General features: G+C 37.9%; 1 protein-coding gene across 1 annotated transcript in view; it reads right to left on the minus strand.

Moving 5' to 3' along the window:
- Window positions 1–19,818, minus strand: part of SLC26A7 (solute carrier family 26 member 7) — a 106,372-nt gene that overhangs the window by 37,904 nt on the left and 48,650 nt on the right. The window contains exons 5-7 of the mRNA XM_028112116.2: window positions 6,499–6,651; window positions 2,765–2,847; window positions 456–603 (exon numbers count right to left, since the gene is read on the minus strand). Of these exons, the coding sequence (XP_027967917.1) occupies window positions 456–603; window positions 2,765–2,847; window positions 6,499–6,651 (384 nt within the window). The remainder of the gene's footprint in view (window positions 1–455; window positions 604–2,764; window positions 2,848–6,498; window positions 6,652–19,818) is intronic.

Here is a 19,818-nt window from a genome sequence, read left to right on the forward strand (position 1 = left end):
GCCACAAAGATTGAAATAAGAAACTAGCAGAAGTCAGTTCAGAAATATAATCAGTAAAATTTTCATTCTTCGGTAGTCTTAGAATAAACTCTTGCACCTTTAGCTTTTTACTAACACCAATAAGTAATATTCGTGTTATTTTTACTTTGAAATCCATGATTTTTAAAAGTCGGCATGCTATGATAAATATATGTAGATTCTATCCTAAAATCAGAAAGGACATCAAGATGTCCCTCTCCCTGTGGAAAAAAAAAAAAAAAGTATATTATAAACCAACCCATGAAGGCCAGATTTTCAGCTTTCTATGAATGATTTAGAGATTTTTGTTTTGGTCTACCCATTCTTGCTATACACTTAGAAAAGTTATATTTCTCATAAGTTCAACATTCTCAGGGTCTGGTAATATGGAGTACCATGACACAAAAACCGTGGAGGGGGGCTGGGGTGTACTCCACCTGGTTGTCATCAACTGAATATTTGTATTTTTTGGCAGATCCTTGAGCCAGAGCCAGGGAGGCCACATAGCCGACAAGTGCCACTCCAAAAGCTTCAGTGATTATTGCAGAGAGGACATTCATTGGGGGAGCTCTAGGTGGAGGGATTCTGTGGAAAGAAAGACCATACTGAAGTCATCAATTTTCATGTAATTTCTGTAACAACTTGCACTGAGTTCAACTGTGCTAATGACTATGAAGTTTACACAGAAAAAGTGAAACACTCATGTGAAAACCAGGCAGCCTTGCAGTTAGAAGTGCTTTGTTTTCAATATTACTTAGCAGAAAAGCAAAATCACAAGGATCACCACGGAGACGGGCTCCATGCGTCCATCGGCATTTACGCCCAGGTTACGCTACAGAACTCTGACTCGACAAAAATTTCCTGTATCAGAACAAAAGCAAATCTCGAGTGTTCTTTCATTCAAACCTTTCCAAATATGTAATTGGCAGGCGTTAAAAACTGTACTTCCTGAGCTGAGTACTACAGTGTTGTATGCAAACAATGGTTTACTGTGAGCTACAGTTCTTGAGCTAATCCCTAAATGTGCCATTGAGTTCATAATCTTAATTATGTTTTTAACTCAATCCTTTCACAGTACACTTAACTATGCATCACATATGTTAAGAAAAATGTGTGTAAAGCCTCCATCTACCCTCTGTTGCAAAATACAGTTCCCCAGTTTTAAAGAAGTGTTTAAAATATTTCTTTCAACTAATACCCAGCCATTGTCTCCTTGTCTTTTGAAAACCATTTGAGCCAAGGGACCTTGTTTATTTATCCCTGATGATGCTTTGGAGGACTTCTCCTCCAAAAACAAACAAATGAAAAATCCCTCTGGGGAAAAAGTAGAAGAAAAAGGGAAGATAAATCATGTTGACTCAATATCAACAAGCAAGTGGAATGTTCAGCCCTCTCAAGTTAGCTGTTTCATTTAATCGTCCTCACAACCCCACACTGAGTACCACTCGTGCACTCTACGGTGGAGAAAACATTTTAAGAAAGTTTAGGTAAGGCATCTAAATCACAAAGTGAATGGTAGAGCTGGGGTTCACTGTCTCTTTTCAATGCCACTCTTTCTATAATTCCTTCAGAGAATGGGTCTGGAAAGCTCACTCAAAATAAAGGAGAATTAAGGCAGGTAGGGGAGAGGCATGATTTATTTTATCCACTTACTAAAGTTTACACCCAAGAGAAGTTGATTCATAACATTAGAGGCCCTAAGATATCTTAATATGATATACAAGAATGCTGCCATTTCAAAGTTTAAGAACTTTTGTTTCATAAAAATTGAGCTTGCCTAATTATTAATAACAATAAGCTGACCTAGTCAATAAATTGACTTCTGAAGGTGGAAAAGTAGAGAACCCTGAAGAAAACCCAAGTTGATTTAAATATAACCATTAGCCTGCATCTACATAAAGGTTAAAGGTTAAAGGTTAAAGACAGATTTTGTTTAATTATCTAATTTATTTAATTATCTTTTTAACCTCTACTGTTCCTCCATTTTAATGTAATTAGAAACCAAAATTTGGGACTGGAAGATAAAAATATAGAGGAAACAACTGTAACTTTGCCCCACATTTATAAATACCCGTATATATATATATATATATATGTATACAGCCCATCAGGAGGGAATAACCCTATGGACACCCCTCTCTTCCCTAAGATGTCTTTGTGTTCCTTCAGGCTATATTTGCCTCAATGTTTTGCCCTTTTAGGGTGAACATTTCTTGTTAACCTTCCTCTTAGGGTCCAGAGGAAGGCTTTGAGAAAATCATACCCTCTGCTCTACTTCTACACTCTCTCACCATTATACACCACCCAGGCCTATGGAGTTGCTATTTCAGATGATGCTTGTGTGCTTTTAGTACGTTTTAAGTGAAATAAAAATAGTCATAAGAATACATGAATGGAATAGGGAACAATAAATCCCAGAGCATGACTATAATTTGGAAATTCAATGCCCTCCTTTTTTTTCCTAAATAGTGTCTTTGTAAATAATTTCCAAATCTTTTACCTGAAGCAATGCTGTATAAAATAGTTGTCAGCTTCCCTAGTAATAGGTAAACATTTTAGAAGTTACTCTTTCTCCATATGTGTATTGTTTGTTTCTATCATTTTCAAATAGAAATTAATTAGAATTTGTCCTATAGAGGGCCTTTGAAAGAAATGAAATCCATAGCCACTTACTCCAAGACCTTTCCTCCATCAAAAACAAACAAACAAACAAACAAAAAAGAAAGAAAGAAAAAGACTACATTACCCTTCTGGAATATGACCAACTACTTCTAATCCATATGTGATTTCCATATTGGTACAATAACAAGCAAATGATGCAGCAATAATCTGTGTGGTTCCATTTGAAAAAAGAAAAAGAAAATTATTACTGGCCTCTCAAACACCGTGAAACTATTTCTAAAAGTAAACATTGTTTATGTGTCCCATGATTGTCAAGAGTAATGTAGCAGTTGCACAGACTTTTAAAAATTAAGAAAATTTTGAGAATCAAAAAAATGCCTCTGAAATTTGAGCACACTTGCTTTGCCGTCTCAAAAATCAAATGGCCTCCCAATAATATGGTTTTTCTAATATCCTTCCCAACCTGTCAATCCAATTGTGACTGATTTTGAAGGGGCGCAGAATAGAATATGGGAGTGTATGTGTGTACAGACACTAGAACCAACCTAAATCCCTGTCTCCTGGAACAGGAAGGAATGCTTTATAACACAGCACGGTTTCCCTCTATGACGCCAACTTTTCAAGAGTTTGAGATATTGCATTAATATACCTATATAGGTTAGTAACCAATGATGATTTACAGTCTCCTTGTAATTTTGAATTTTGAGCTTTTACTATTTCTTGAAGTAAAATACACTAGTTAATAATATGCTGGACTCACCGTTTTTAAAATTACCTCCATGGAGTCTCAGGTTCCCTACACTCTGTATGACCTATGATAGGCAAGTTCAGGTGTTCTCTGCTGTATACATCATCACCTTTAAAATGTATGTTCAGAACCTGGTTCAGTCTCTGTTATTCTAGTCATGCCACCCCCATGTTTTCCATCCATTTTCACATTCTCTTTTCATTCTTCTGATAATTTTAGTAGGTACTGGAAATTTCACATGGTTATGGTATCAGTTTGGTATTAGCTTGTAACTACTTATATACTATACTTTTTTTGTTAAAAAGAGACATACCAATTATCTATTTAAAGTACAAATTTACCATACACATGTCAGAAAAAAAAGGTATAACAAAATCACACTAGCAAATTAAGACATATTTAGCAATTAATGCCCAATAATATTATTTTGTAGGGATTTTTCCTATCTGTGTATTTCTGTTCTCTGTAATGATATTTAACTGAATTTACAGAGGGCTTTAAAACATCAAATAGACTTAAAAAGCAAAACAGCCTTGAGGATTTTTTAAAAAGGCAACAAAACTGTAGAGGTTATATTGTTAAACTTAATAAATATTGTGATATAATAGTGTTTTCTGATGAAGAATAAGTGGTTAAAAATTCAGGTTATTAGAATTAAAAGCATTAACATATTCAAAAATTCCTAAGATGATTAATAAATTTTAATTGTTAATAATTTCCATTAAATATTTATATCAGGTCAGAAAATACTGTGAGCTGTAAAAGAAAATGTGCCATAGCCACAAAATGTTGCTTCCTTATTGAAAATGGAAGAATACGCAATGTTCAATACCTATAGTCAATATTAAAATTAATTTAAGCCACTGAATTGGCTTTCAGACAGTATCTTATTTCCTCACTATATCTCTTTGCCAAAAGTAAACTTCCTTTATCAGCTGAATCATTGGTCCCTCTTCAATATTATTTTAATATTACGTATGTGTATAAGGCCAGCACTGACCTTAGACTTGGGCAACAGGGGATCCCAGTCCAGGAGGGCCCAGTGCTTTAGGCAGTTCTAATCTGGCCCTCCTCTAACTGTAGCCCTCCCCATAAAATGAGAGCTTTGTATGTGCACGACTCACCGGTACTCATCTTTCTGGACCACACTTTGGATACTCAGGAATCTACAGTTTCCTGCTCCAATGGCCCCAAGCCTGTTCACCCAGGTTCATCTTCCCAGTGTGGCCCATGAAGAGGCCAGGGGACAGCTCTGGTGATGAAAGAGTGGGGATGTGTTTGGAGCTTGGATACTGGGGCAGGAATAGCCACACATATACATATGAATCCCCTTGTAGGTGAGAAAGAGCTGGAGCTCTTTCTCAGGAAGAGAAGGGTCAGGCCAAGGAGCGGGCTCTCCCCATGCTGCCTCATTCTGGCAGAACTCAAACGATGGAGAATTCTCTATTCTGACCTTTCAAGGTAATCACTAAGGTGTTTTAGTCAAAATAGGAAAACAGAACCTGTTTTTTGTTTGTTTGTTTTTTGGGTTTCTTTGGAGAGAGACCTCATGCAAGCGGAGTGGGGAAGGAGGAGCAGGGGAAGAGGGAGAGAGAGAATCTTAGGTATGCTCTACGTCCAACATGGAGTCCTACATGGGGCTCGATCTCGCAACCCTGGGATCATGACCTGAGCTGAAATCAGGAGTCAGATGCTTAACCAACTGACCTACCTAGGCACCCCAGAACATGTTTTATTTAACACTTTGATCTATAACTTTTAAGTATTGAGGCCTGCATTAGTACTTTTACCTTGGATCTTGCAAATATTAGGGACAAACTTCTATAAGAATTACCTCTCCTTTTTTTTATAAGGATAAAGGATAATTCTTACTACTTTTACACTGAATAAGTAATTTTTTTATTACTAGCTCAAGGGCCTTGTTATCTAAGGTTATCTTCAGTTTTTGGTTTCATGCAACTTAATATAATAAAGCTTCCCAAGATATAATAAGATTTCTTAATACCGATAGGATTTTGGAATAAAATGGTATGTTTCACAGTTGTTGCTGTGAGAACTACTAATAATCACAGTACCCTCCACTTTTACTGCTTATTTGAAATACACACAAACACACACACATTATATAGATCACATATGTTACATGGATCTCCATAAATTATCAGGAGTATAGAATCATACAAGGTCTAGCTATGGAGAGAGGCCATCCATCTGAGTTCTGCAGAAGTCACAGTCCTCAGAGATAGTTTCCAACGTGTTAGGCTTATCTATTTATGTAAACCTACACCATTTCAGCAATATGAATGAATAGTTCAAGAGGTGAAATTATTTATATACCACTTGTTCTGTACATGTGTAACCCAAAGACCATTAAAAAACTAAAGCCAATTAATGATTAAGTTAGTAGACTGTGATTGTGTTAACATTACATTTTCAACTTAATGCTTTGTTTAATTAAGAGTTCCCATTAGAGGCTCTTAAAATTTCAAAATGTGTTTTTTAATGCATAATCCATAAGCCTTAAACCATAAACCCTAACACAAAGTATAATTCATTGTTTTGCCAGGTATAGCAACAAAAAATATCTTAGAGAACCAGCCCTGGCCAGTGAAAATCATGAGTATCCTTTCAACAAAGCAAAATTAGGTCAGTAAAAAAAAATGTGTTAATAACTCTACCAATCATTAATGGACATTTGTCAACTGATAATACTTCTATGTATATCATTACAGATGCCAAATCAATAGAATGTGATATCCCTTTTTATTACTTTGGAAAGAATCACTCCAGAAATCTTTTGAGTCTCACCCTCAGAAATGTCTCCTTATTTAAAATCTTAAGCTATATGTTCTATTATTTATGTAAAAAAATTACAAGCATATGAGAAATGCTGTGTAAATTGAAAACACGTGTGCCTCCTTTTTAAAATTATTGACTCAAAATGTTTCCTATTCTTACATTAATGTATAGCCATGCAAAATGAGCCCTCCTTTAATGAGAGACAGGAATAGCTGTGGGTTACTGCAGACAATATAGTGAGCCTCTGCAGGTTACCCCAACAACTGGCAAACACTGTGAGGAAGAATGCTAAATGTTGATTTCATACTTACCAAAACTAAATCGACAGGAAGAACAACTTTAATTTTCCTTTTAAACTGTTCATTCAGCTCTTTAACCAGAACTAGCACCACGATGCTCAGCAAGGATAACAGCAGTGCTTCCAGTCGGACAGATTTGATGTTTTCAAAGACATAGGCATAGATCTACAGTGATGAGGAAACACACAAACAAAACTCAGAGTTATTCACAACAGACCAACACTGAAATCTGGCTCCAAATGAACTCAGTGATATTTCACAAAAATATGTTAAGGGGTGGGGTGTGAAATTGTGGGGCGTAAAGGGTGGTCAGTGCTGATGCAGAGCAAGCTATAATTCACTTGCATGTACAAAATTGTTTTGTCCTTGACACTTCCACTAAACTCAGTGTTCGCTCCTTTGTACATAAGGACACTGCTAGAGAAGATGATTCTTCCGGGTCTTTCGATGGGCAGGGATGCTGAAACTCATTACCTACATGCAGATTCATCAGTAAGAGCAGTGAGGACACTATAGGCTCTTCCTCAAGCTCCAGGATCAATGCACAGGCACTTTAAATATCTATGGATGCATCTGGAAAGTTAAGAGCTCTGAATAAGGAGATATTTTCATTTATCTGTATCTTCCAAATTCTCTCTTGCGAAGATATGTCACTTGTATAATTTCAAAGGTTTTAAATAGGCCTTAAATGCTTATCTTCAACATGTCCCTTAACTCCTCCTTCTGTTGGATCATGCTGACTCTGGTTTTTATAAGCTCATTTCTATTTGTCCACAATGGATTCTTCAAGTCATTTCAGGTGATAAAAACTAGCTTTTACTCTAGTTCACAGGCTATTCTCACAGCAGCCCAACTGGTTGGCATTCTTTGGCCTCTCTTTTTACTATCTCAAATCTAAGTTGACCACAGCTAAAAATAATGGATCAAAATATTACATACACAATGGATCAAAAGAGCTCACATAGACTATGTTTTTTAGCATCTCCTAAAATTCTGCTCAGCAGGTTTCCTAATCAAAGGACTTAACCTGTCTGGTCCAGAGATCTGGTCCAGAGATGGTGTAAGGAGGTACATCATGCTATCTGAACTGAATTCTAGATGTTAAACATTATCATTAACACTGTAATATGTTAAATAAACTCAGTTAAAATGGAGCCTCACTGGGTGAAAGGGACCAGAGTATAATGTAGGTAATCCAGAATCCCTTTTGTCCACACAGTTTGAAAACAAAACAACAACAAAAACCAAAGCAAAACAAAAAAACAAACAAACCAAAAAACCCCACTACTTGTGTATCAGATACAGTAAGGAATAATTAGGGATCAGAACAGCTTTACCTGTTATCTTTTTCACAGTATTCTATTTTATCCTACACTACCTGGAAAGAAAATTAGGTCCTACAATATCATAGTTATCTGAGGCGCAGACAATATTTTTTCCTTTCTGTCTCTCTATGTTGTGGATGATAATTGTTCACAGGATTCCTACAGCAAGTGAAGGAGCAAGTTCTATTTCTCATAGTCACCCCTTACTCAAAGCCAGGGACTAAAATCCAAAATGCTACTCAGTGAAATATATTCTATAGGGGGTAGGGTTAGAGGAATGTCAAGATAATTTTGTCCAAATACATAGCTTTCTGATGATTTAAGGACAAAAATGAGAATATCATTCAGATGATTTGTCAAGAAAAAACAAGCATCCAAATGTTTTAAAGCATTTAGAGGATTATTCCTTCTGTTTTATCCATGGTATTAAAAGTATGCCATGAGACTGCCTATATAGAAAGGGGGGGACTATGCTCAACTGCCAAGCCATACCAAATTTGCTGTCATGTGCATTTTGCGAACATGTGTTTGCAGTAATAAAAATGACCACCCCAGAATGAAAGGAATGAGAAAAGCCCCTCAGGGTTTTTATCGTCTGTCTGGGTTAAACAACAACTTGTAGAGCAAAGCATGTCTCACAAGATGCTCCAGAAGAGCGTGGGTGTGGGCAAAGGCTTGTCACAACCCGCATGAAGAACACAATAGAAAAGCACGCTGATGAGGAGTGTCATCCTAATGACTGTCATGTGGTCCCACGTAGAGAAGTCACCGCTAAAGTCAGCTTGTAGGCCCTAAGTGGCATATGGAAACAGAGAGGAACAGGAATAGGGATACAAACATACATATGCACACGTACAAACACATATTTACATAGCCTCGTTCAATACAGGTCTAGATATCGTAAGCACACATTAAAATTTACCATTTCTTGGGGCGCCTGGGTGGCTCAGTCGGTTAAGCGACCGCCTTCGGCTCAGGTCATGATCCTGGGGTCCCGGGATTGAGCTCCGTGTCGGGCTCCCTGCTCAGTGAGGAGCCTGCTTCTCCCCTCCCCCCTTGCTCGTGCTTTCTCTCTCTCTCTCTCAAATAAATAAAATCTAAAAATAAATAAATAAATAAAATTTCTCATTTTTCATATAAATCCAGTTATCTGAGAATGCTATAACGCACTAAACTTCAGTGGATAAAAATTCCTACTGAAGAGCATCTTTCACTTCTCAGACCTCAGAAGAGCAGAGGCAGTTTATATGTGTATGGATAAATAAATAAGCTGTTTCATCAGAACTGATTAGTCAGTCTAATAAAATAGGAGTTTAGTTCATTTTGAAACTATATTACTAGTTCTTTAAACTGACCATTTACTATAATGACATTAAATGAAAAATATTGATAATGTTTAAACAAATCCATTTTGAGAGATTTCAAAGAATAAAAGTAGCCTATTCATAATACATATGTTGTTTCTTGCTGTTGTCTTTACAGAGGAAACTTTTCTGAAGCACTTAATAGACATTTGCACACCCCCACACAAATTTTTTTAAAGATTTTATTTATTTAATTAATTTATTTATTTGAGAGAGAGAGAACGAGAGCATGAGAGAACACAAAAAGGGGGAGAAGTAGAGGGAGAGAGAGAAGCAGACTTCCCACTGAGCAGGGAGCCTGATGTGGGGCTGGATCTCAGGACCCTGAGATCATGACCTGAGCCCAACGCAGCCACTTAACTGATTGAACCACCCAGGTGCCCCAATTTTATTTATTTATATAATGTGTTCTCATCTGAGTTGGCCATTCTTGTTTGTTTTTTTCTTTAACTGATGGATTCTCAACTTCTAGAATAGTGTCTGGCAGATGGACACTCAATAAATATTGCTGAATGAATAAATACTTTGGCCTAATGTAGTAAAAATAATAATAAATCTGTAAATAGGAGACTTTAATTTGAATAAGCAGAATGACGAAGAGAGGGAGGACCCAGACTCTTCTTTTCTCATTATCAATATTCGAGCTATATCACATTAAGGGGATTTGTAGTTATCATCTATTAATTCACTCAACATGTTTATTGAGGTTTTATTATATGCAAGCTCTTGAGCTAAATATTAAAGCTACTATTGCAGTAAATTTCAAATGATCGATTTTTTATATCTTCTATCTGATCCAAATAATCAGATTTTTAATAACTCCACTTTTATGAGGATGAAGCAAAATCCAAAGCTAAAAAAACTCATATTCAGTATTTAATTAAGGAAAAAAATAAATAAGCAAAGGAGGTCGTACCCTTTCAATAGTTTCTGGGGTCATACCCATTCAGGAGTCTCTCATTGTGTAACTGGAAAAGCTAAATTATGTCCATTTTGTTAAACTTCATAAGGCAGAGAGAAAGATCTTAAATGTTTAGAAATATTAATAAGTATTAAAAACTAATGGATTTTCTGCCCAGTCAACCAGAAATTTCTATCAGCCAAATATCCTTTTCACCAGCATTCTGCATGCTTTAGGTTTTGCTATCATGAAATCTCCATGACAGAAAAAAAAGTTTTAATATTTTAACTATACAATGCTATCATTGACAATTCTTCAGTAACAATGATGAGTATATTTCTGAACTATCTATAAGGGGCCCCATGAAATAATTTAACATATATTTTATGCCAAAAAGAACATATAAACCCTTTAGTATTATTTTATCATTCCTGTGCTATTTTTGTATTAGGAATTGTCATAAATCACTTTATGCTTTGCTAGAGAAACAACAGAGTGATGGTACAATCAGCAAACCTTAATAAAGCTGTTAGCATGCTACTTTATGGCAGGTATAAAGTACTAATCTGTAATCCATGAGTCTTGATTCCCAATATATGATTTTGAGTCTGTCCTCAACCACAAAACCAGGAATATGTCTAGAAAAAAAACGGTAACATTCATAAATGTCTGCTACCGTGTGTTCAGACTATGGTCTGAAAACACTTGTGGCATCATCTCTGTACAGACATATGTTTCTCATCCAACAAGAGCACTTACAATAGGGTAGAAGAGGAGACATGACACAGAGCGGAAGGGGCTTTGGGGTAACAGAGGCAGAGTTCGGTTGATGTAGCCACGAGCCAAGGAATGCCTGGAGCCACCAGAAGCTGAAAGACAAGGAAGGATTCCCCTAGAACCTCCAGAGAGATCGTAACCCTCCTAATACCTTGATTTTTGGACTTTGGGACTCCAGAAACGTGAGAATAAAGTTCTCTGTGTTAAGTCACCAAGTTTCTGGTAATTTGTAACAGTACCCACAGGACACTAACACAGTTACCAAGTCAAATACTTCTCATTGTTGAGACAACTCAAAGAGGGTGTTACGGACTCAATTGTGTTCCCCTAAAATTCATATGCTGAGACCCTAACGCCCAGTACCTCCTAAAGTGACTATATTTGGACAGAGGGCCTTCAAAGAGGTAACTAAATTAAATGAGGCCATTAGAGTGGGCTCTAATCCAATCCAATCCACTCTGCCCTTATAAAAAGAGGAGATGAGGACATACAGAGAGACACTGGGGATGTGTATGCCCAGAGGGAAGCCATGTGAAGAGGCCGGAGGGTGGCCATCTGCAAGCCAAGGAGAGAAGCCCCAGAGGAAACCACCGCGCTGGCACCTGGATGATGTCCAGCCTCCAGAACTGTGAGAAGATCCATTTCTGCTGTTGGATCCATCTCGCCTGTGGCCATTTGTTACAGCAGCCCTACCAAACGGACACAGAGGGTGGAGGGGACTCAGACCTTTGCCTTTGGGATTTCATATATACCTACGAAATGCCCCCCCCCTTCAAGTTAACTAAGAGAGAAGTCTTTTTAAAACACAAAGTGAAACTCGGGGCGCCTGGGTGGTTCAGTCGTTAAGCATCTGCCTTCGGCTCAGGTCATGATCCCAGGGTTCTGGGATCAAGCCCCACATCGGGCTCCCTGCTCAGCAGGGAGCCTGCTTCTCCCTCTCCCACTCCCCCTGCTTGGGTTCCTTCTCTAGCTGTCTCTCTTTCTGTCAAATAAATAAATACAATCTTTAAAAAAAAAACACAAAGTAAAACTAAACAGAAAGCTTTTAGTAACCATCACTAAATGATTAGCACCATTAAGAAAGAAGCAAGCTGATTTAAGCATCTATCCCAGATAAATAGGCCTGGTGGACAGCTGTGGCAAGGATCTTGACAAAAGTGTCTAACAAAGGCAATATTTAGAAGTCAGTTGTCAGAGCCCAAAAGGCCTCAGAAATCAAGCAGTTGAACACACTCATTCTATTGATGTAGAAATCTAGGCTCCCAAGACTAGTGACTTATCTTAGGTGACTTGGCTTGCAAGTGACAGAGTCAGGACTGTGATGCAGGTTCCCCGAACTCTAGACCAACCTATTCACCATTTTACCAATGCCTCCCTCACTATTCTCTTCTTTTAGTCCAGTAAGCAACTGTTCCAAACTTCCCTGGTGCTTCCTGTTTGCCTCGGAATATTGGGGGGGGGGCGGAGAGGAGACACCACCCCTGTGAAGGGGAAACCACCTTGGAGCATGCAGTCTTTGATTTGTCTTTGATTCTGTTAGTGGTGGGATTTGGTGGCACCTAGCTGCTTCTCAGGCAAACCAACTCTTCTTGCACCTGGCCTTGCATCTTCAACATCAGTAGCAGAATCATGCAAGGCAATAAAGCCTTCTAACTTGATTCTAAAAGCTGTGAGTACAGGGACTGTGACTGTTTTTTCTTAACATATTCATATTTGATGAAAGTCTCCTTGCATCCATACAGTGCATTCACCTTATCCCCTTCTTTCCACCCTGAACAGAGGGGAATTTTCATATTTTCACTACCACATACAGATGTGGGGAGGGCAGCTTGAGGTAGAAAGAACAGGAGAGCCTATTTCAATATCATCACTCTCTAGAAGAGCAGGGGGACTAACATTTATAGGCATTAGGCTATCTTATGTGCAGTGACTCATTTAATTTACCAGTTAATACAAGATGAGTATTATCATTTCTCCTTTGCTCTATCCCATTACCCACCTTCAATTACACAACCTGGCTTCCTTCATTAACATTATCTGGGATGATCTTGTTCAACAATCTGTCTCCTCCCGCCCTATTTCATGCCTTCTTCAGTATTTCAAGAAAAATCCATGGGAACAGGGATATTATTTCTCAAGCATATCCTCAATGCCTAAGAGGCAGTCAGTTAATATTTGCTGAGGAAATCTATTCTAGTGTTTCTTAAATCAAGGATGCATGCATACTAATCTCTTCCCATCCATGTGTAGTTCCTAAAATCTCCCCAGATTAGTCTGTTGAAGATTTCTGGTTTTGAAACCTCACACTTAGTCCAACTCTCCCACCTGGCAGATGGGGAGACAAGTCTACTCTCAGCCCTGGCAGCTTTTACATCCTTGGGGCCTTTAAACATGAGCTACAGTTGCCCAGACATGCCCTCTCCCTGCCTCAACTCACTTTCAACTTCATTATATTTGAATCCCATCTCTAAGCAGATATAGATTCTGCTTGGAGAGCCCTAAAGCCATATCCAATCCCTCCAAAATTGATGTTGGTACTAGTTCTCTCTGTTCTTAAGAATTTGATGTCTCCTATAAACTTTGCCTACAAAGCATTGTATCATTAAACATTTTAGGATCGGTATTGTTAAATCAAACTCCTCAAATCCCTCTACTTCCTAAAGTAGCGCAAACAGAAAAGCAAGAGAAATATATGAAGCTGAAAGCTTAACCCTGGGCTGTGTTTTCATGAATACAAACAAAACCTCCAAAGGTAGAAAAAAACACATTCTATTATTATTTTTTTTTTTACTTAATAATATGCTAACTTCTGATCAACAAGTGCTTCCCACACTGGGAACAAATCCATTCACTATTGCTTTAAGGGATAAATTAAGTCTGCAACCAAAATGTGAACTAGGGGAAGTATGGTGTGTTAGACACTAGAAACAACACAGCACACAAAACTCACAACACATACAACCAAATGCACCACTGGCCTCGGTGGCATCTGGCCATCCCTTGTTTAGAAGACGAAGTTTAATGTGAATTACTTGAACGTGGATTTTGTAGTGCTGCATTTTTCAGTGAATTGTGGGGGACAGGGAGAGCTCAACTCAAGATGTTTGAGTTGCAAAAATATCTGCTCTCTGATTTAAAATTTTAAAGTAACCTTTGTTACAAATTCCCATATAATTGTTCCGTATCCAAATTAAACCTGCCACATTCTCTATCCCCAGCATCACTGATTGAATCAAGCTGAGATGAACATTCCTTTCCTCTCCCCGTCATTTATTCTGTCCATTTCTCAGGGTATATTGAACATCCCTGCAATTCACAATAGACATGTCACAATAACTGCAGAGAAAACATAGGCTTTCATAAACCACCAAAGCGTGTTCTTGATTCAGAATTCCCAGAGGGCCTAGATCTTCAAAGCAGATTTGTTCTCCACATATAAACCTCATTTGTACATACTTAATTGTGATCTCATTCTCTATTTAAAAAAATGTTTCATTGGCTCTGATTTCCTTCTGACGTTTCTATCCCATTTTATTAACATTCTTGGTCTCTGCTTTGCAGCCTTCATGGATGTCCAAACTAGAAAAGTGCTTTCGTATACTTCAGGGATGGGGTGGGAATAAAACTCTTTTTCAGTCCTGAAACTCCTCAGATTTAAGGAAGGAAATAAAAACTTCCAAGAAGGGTAATTGAATGTATTGTCCAGCTTGCCTTGTGCTCTTGGGTTTAATGTACAAAATTGTACATAATTATTTAGAACAGTACTCATATAAAGCCATGCCAGTGAAACTAACTCTGCCAAATTTATCATATGTTGCTACAGGCTGAGGAACTGGCACCATCTCAAAGAAACCCACATGTGCTAATAGGAACTAGGAATTTTTGTAATTTTTATTGTGCCTTTTGGGGAAACATCCTTTCTAATAAAAGATACATCATCATTTCTCAATTTAAAAAAAATATTCTAGAGAAGAGTTAAACTTTTCCCTCTTATCTGTGTGGGGAACCAACTACCAGCCAAATACTTGAATCTAAGAATGAGAGGAATAAAACGGTGTAACTGGTGAGCCAGAGTCCCAAGACAGAATGTTATTGTTTCCGCTTAGTGTGAAATGTATTCCAGCACTGTTTATAATTTGTTAAGCGAGTTTTAAAGTATTGGGGTAGTGAGCTGAATAGATGGAAATATTTTTAAATAAAAATAAACTGAAAACACAGCATTTCTTGAATTCTGATGACTAACCCTTATTATAAGCAGCAGATATAATTTTTTTTAAGTTTTATAAATGTTGAAGTCATCTTTCTAAGTTGCAAAAAGAAGTATAACTTTGTTTTACTGTTTAGCTTTGGTTATCTGATTGAGTACTCTATAGATTACAGGAAAAGCATCTATTACTATTTTATTGTTAATATATAAAAGTATCTCTTACATAAAAAGCACTTTAAAAAATCTTAAATTTGTTATATCCAAATATGCATTACTAGTACAAAGATAAGGGCTTCTATTTAATGAACACTTATTGTGTTCCAGGCATTTCACTTAGGGAATGACTCTCAATAGGTATAATTATCAACAATTTATGAAACAGGCAACCAGAGGGCGCCTGGGTGGCTCAGATGGTTAAGCGTCTGCCTTCAGCTCAGGTCATGATCCCAGGGTCCTGGTATCGAGTCCCGCATCGGGCTCCCTGCTCCTTGGGAGCCTGCTTCTCCCTCTGCCTCTCTCTCTCTCTCTCTTTCTCTCTCGCTCTGTCTCTCATGAATAAATAAATAAAATCTTTAAAAAAAAAAAAAAAGAAACAGGCAACCAGAAGTCAAAGATACTTGGTGATTTGGTCAAGGCCAGAGTTATGATCTGAATCTGGGCTTCTGAGATTCTCAAGTTATTTCTCCTCTAACTCGCCTCTTTCTAAGGAAAAGAAAAGATCAATTAGTGTCTACCTGATTGTATGGGCCCTAAATAAAATCACCAGAGCTAAAAGTCAACTCAGAGAAAAAAAACTGATTTTTACCCAATAAGTAACTAAAAAAGAATGTGCAATACTTCAAAGGCCTTTAAGAAATGGCCATAATTTAAAATTCATTAGAGGTATATGAATTTAGAGATAAAACTTGTAGAACAAAGGGGAAAGTAAAACATGATGCATGAAGGGATTTAGGAAGGTTAAATAAAAAGATGAATTTGGCCTAATTCTATCCACTTTTCTTGAGAATTGAGGAGCATCATAAGGGTGTTTCCAGGGATCTATCTGCATATGAAGACCATAGAAATTCTGTGAGAGGGGCTCAAGAGACCAGTGGTTGAAAGCTTTAGTAGGCTTTAACATTTATGGGAGACCCCTCATCTGGTGAAGCTCCTTAACAGTTTTCAGCTAGAAGAGAAGAAGTGGCCCAACTCTCTGATCTTAGGTGGCACTGGTGGCATGTGAGCCACATGCCAGATGTAGAAAGGGGAGAAGCATTAGGGCACATCTACTTCTTAAGACCTATCAGAGGTCTGTTCTATAATCTGACAGGGCAGAACCTGCTATCACCTGTATTTGATTCAAACTGTTCTCCAAAAATGTTCTGCTGAGGCAAGAACACCCACCATCCCAGAACAACTAAAGGGATGGAGATTTTAGATATTCAAACTAGAGAATTAGATTCTCTCAGTAGCACAGAATCAGGCATCCCCCAGGTAGAAGACACTGAAGAAACCATCCCAGTGGCAGAAAGGAGAGACCCCAACCTCCAGTGACCTCAGAACAGGATAAAGGCAGAAGGCTGTGTTTTCTCTCCCAGTTGATAGTAAGGATCACTACTATCAAAATTAATCAATAGACATTTTGATTGGCCAGACTTGAATTATTTTAAGAAAAATAAGTGTTCCAGCTGAGAAAATTAGGAGTGATCACTGGCTCACTGTGCAAGAGTCGCAACTCTAGATATTAATTTATGTTCCAAAGATAATCAGCTACATATTCTTTATCTTCCATCAGCCTGAGTAGCTTTCAAAAAGGATAGAACAGTTGTGATACCTCAGAGGTAGGAAGCATAGTGAAAAAGTGAGAAATCCCCAAATGTGTTAATTCACTCTCCTCTGGCTTCACTTGGCCTGATGCCCAAGGCCTCAATTTTGTCCTCTCTTCTATACCTCAGTGCTGAGCTCAGCTCTGCTCCCACACACCCCACCCAAATGATCCAGGGGCAACTTCACATTTGCATTATCATCATCAGGTTCTTCAGCCTAACTATACCAAAGCTCACTTTGCAAATGTCCCAGTGCAAGCTATGCATGATGCAAAATTTATTTCTTAATCTAAAGCTCAGATCACCACCATTTTTTACATTAAAATATCCACATTCATTTTGAAACCCTGGCAAAGAATCAAAGCACCATTCCAACTAAGCCACCTGAATAGTGCAGGTCTCTGTGACATTGAAAAGCAAGAGCAACTTTCTTCATTTTCCATCAGCACAAAGCATAGCAATTTCCACCAACTGAGTACTGTGAATTTAAAGCCAGCCATCTGTAAATATTTTAAAATCTGATTCTGTTTCATTGTGAGAACTTAACCCTTGGCCCCCAAAAGCCACACAGTATTTGACAGACAAGGTAAAGATTAATTAGCTTGCAGTTTTCCTCACAAGAAAACAAAATGGAAAAAAAAAAATCAAACACCAAGCACTTTAACGTAGCATTTTATGCACCTTGCCACGAGAGAAACAAGCTGAAAGGCTAAATGTCATTCCCCTATCAGGCTACCCTGTTTCTTTTAACAGAACTAGAAAAAGGAGGGATGGGGGCGCCCAGGTGGCTCAGTTGTTAAGCGGCTGCCTTCAGCTCAGGTCATGATCCCAGAGTACTGGGATCGAGTCCCACATTGGGCTCCCTGCTTGGCCAGAAGCCTGCTTCTCCCTCTCCCACTCCCCCTGCTTGTGTTCCTGCTCTCGCTGTCTCTGTCGCTGTCAAATAAATAAATAAAATCTTTAAAAAAAAAAAAAGAAAAGAAAAAGGAGGGATGATTATTTGTGTGTGAATATGACTGAAGAGGCTAATTTGTAACCTGCTCACACTTCCTTACACTTCACATGCACAGATGAGCACACCATCCAAGGAGGTCAAGACAGAATCCAGTACTGATTTGGTTCTCTGGTGTAGACCTGGTGACACCAAAAGTCTTAATGGGACCAGTCACCTGACAGCTTACAGCTACTTTGGTCTGCTTTTGTTTGATCTGGGGCTTGGAATTATGTTGCTGCCTCCAGGCTCAGTCCCAGGGTTCTTGTTCTAGTTTTAAGCTCTCTTATAATGAATGAATCATTGAGCAGGATATTACCTAAATAACAAAAATTCAGAACCAGCTTCCAGCTCCATGTTGCCGATTGCTATCTTTGTTGACTGCTTTACCAGTTACTCAGAAAAACACACATTTAAGCAGATAGATAATACTACTTTTCACATACCAAAATGACAAATTTTAAAAAATAATTAGAGTTGATGATATGGTAAGCATGCAATATTAATTAGCACAACTTTTCAGATTGAAATTTGGCAAAAATCTTATGCCCTTTTGATCCCGTAATTCCATCACTAGGAATTTATCCTAATGAAATAATTAGTGATGCAGATAATAACATACAAAGAAGAAAGATCCTCATGAAGCTGTGTATAATAGCGAAACACCACAAACCACCTCAACATCAGGCATTAGATAAAGAAATTATTGTACTTATATGCTAAGCTAATATTCAGCCTTTAAAATCAAGAAAATTGAGGGTAGGATTACTCTCATTATAAAACATTAATGTTATTTGTATGCAGCATTATATTGAGGGAGCTCAGAATGTGCCACCCCAAAATATGCCTCTTTGACATAAGGATTATCCTCAGTTTATTCTTTTGAGAAACAACAGACACAAGGAAGCTCTGAAAACAGCATATAAGTGACCCTTTTGTAAGAGAAATTTACATTCATAAAGGAAGTCTCCACTTGTGTCTCCCTCTCTGTACCAAGAAGGAAAGGATGACTCTAAACCAAAAAGACTCTGATCAATGAAGAAGGAGCAACTCAAATCTGCGTAGCCAACCTTACCCTTGTTTACAGCACTTTTCCCAGTCACCTTCCCATAACCTGGCTCCCCACACCCTTTCCTCCTTTGTATAGGTGAAGATGGTATTTACGCCCAAATTCCAGACACCTCTTTCGAGTTACTCATCTATGAGATTCTCCCTTGTATATACGATATACATGTTAATAAACTCGTTGGTTTTCTCTTGTTAATCTGTTTTTTGTTAGAGGGTCCACAGCTCAGAACCTAGAAGAGTAGAACAAAAATATTTCTTTTCCTTCTCTACTACATAAAATTAAGTAAAATGAAGTTTGGTTGCCCTCCAGCTTATTAACAAGACATTCATTTTCTTATAAAGCTCCACAGGATGTGATTTCCTGAGCAGTCAAAGATTTTAGGTCAACTTCAAAAAAAGACAAAAACAATGGAGTATTATTAGGGTAATATTTTGAAACTGGCCATAGGTTCCTCCCTCAGTTTCAAGTGACTTTTAATAACTGATTGTCGGCTACTGGGGCTCCAGTTTTGCCCAGGCCTTGTGATTTGAGCCAAACTGGAGTTCACAATGCTGAATGTGAAGAGTGTACTGTAGTTAAATTGAGCCCCAATCCCAGTAGATGGCTTCCATTAGAAGTTGGCAACATACCTGGCTCTCAAAAAACTTCGTTATTTTTTTCTAATCATGACCCCAAGTTATATCATACTCAATTTTTATCAAGAATTGCTTCCAAAATTAGTAGCTAGAACTCATTAAGCTAGCTTCGTATCCTAAATTACATTCAAAGTATCCCAAAATGTCGTATTGAAACCCACGTTCCCTTCATACCGAAAAATCTCAGTATTAGACTTCACCGAATTCTACTTTGCAAAACACACTCCCAAATTACACGAACAAAGACATATGGAAAGC

Source organism: Eumetopias jubatus, unplaced genomic scaffold, assembly GCF_037043125.1.
Source record: "Eumetopias jubatus isolate StellerSeaLion01/CBP00866 unplaced genomic scaffold, mEumJub1_p1.0 scaffold_4, whole genome shotgun sequence".
Classification (NCBI taxonomy): domain Eukaryota; kingdom Metazoa; phylum Chordata; class Mammalia; order Carnivora; family Otariidae; genus Eumetopias; species Eumetopias jubatus.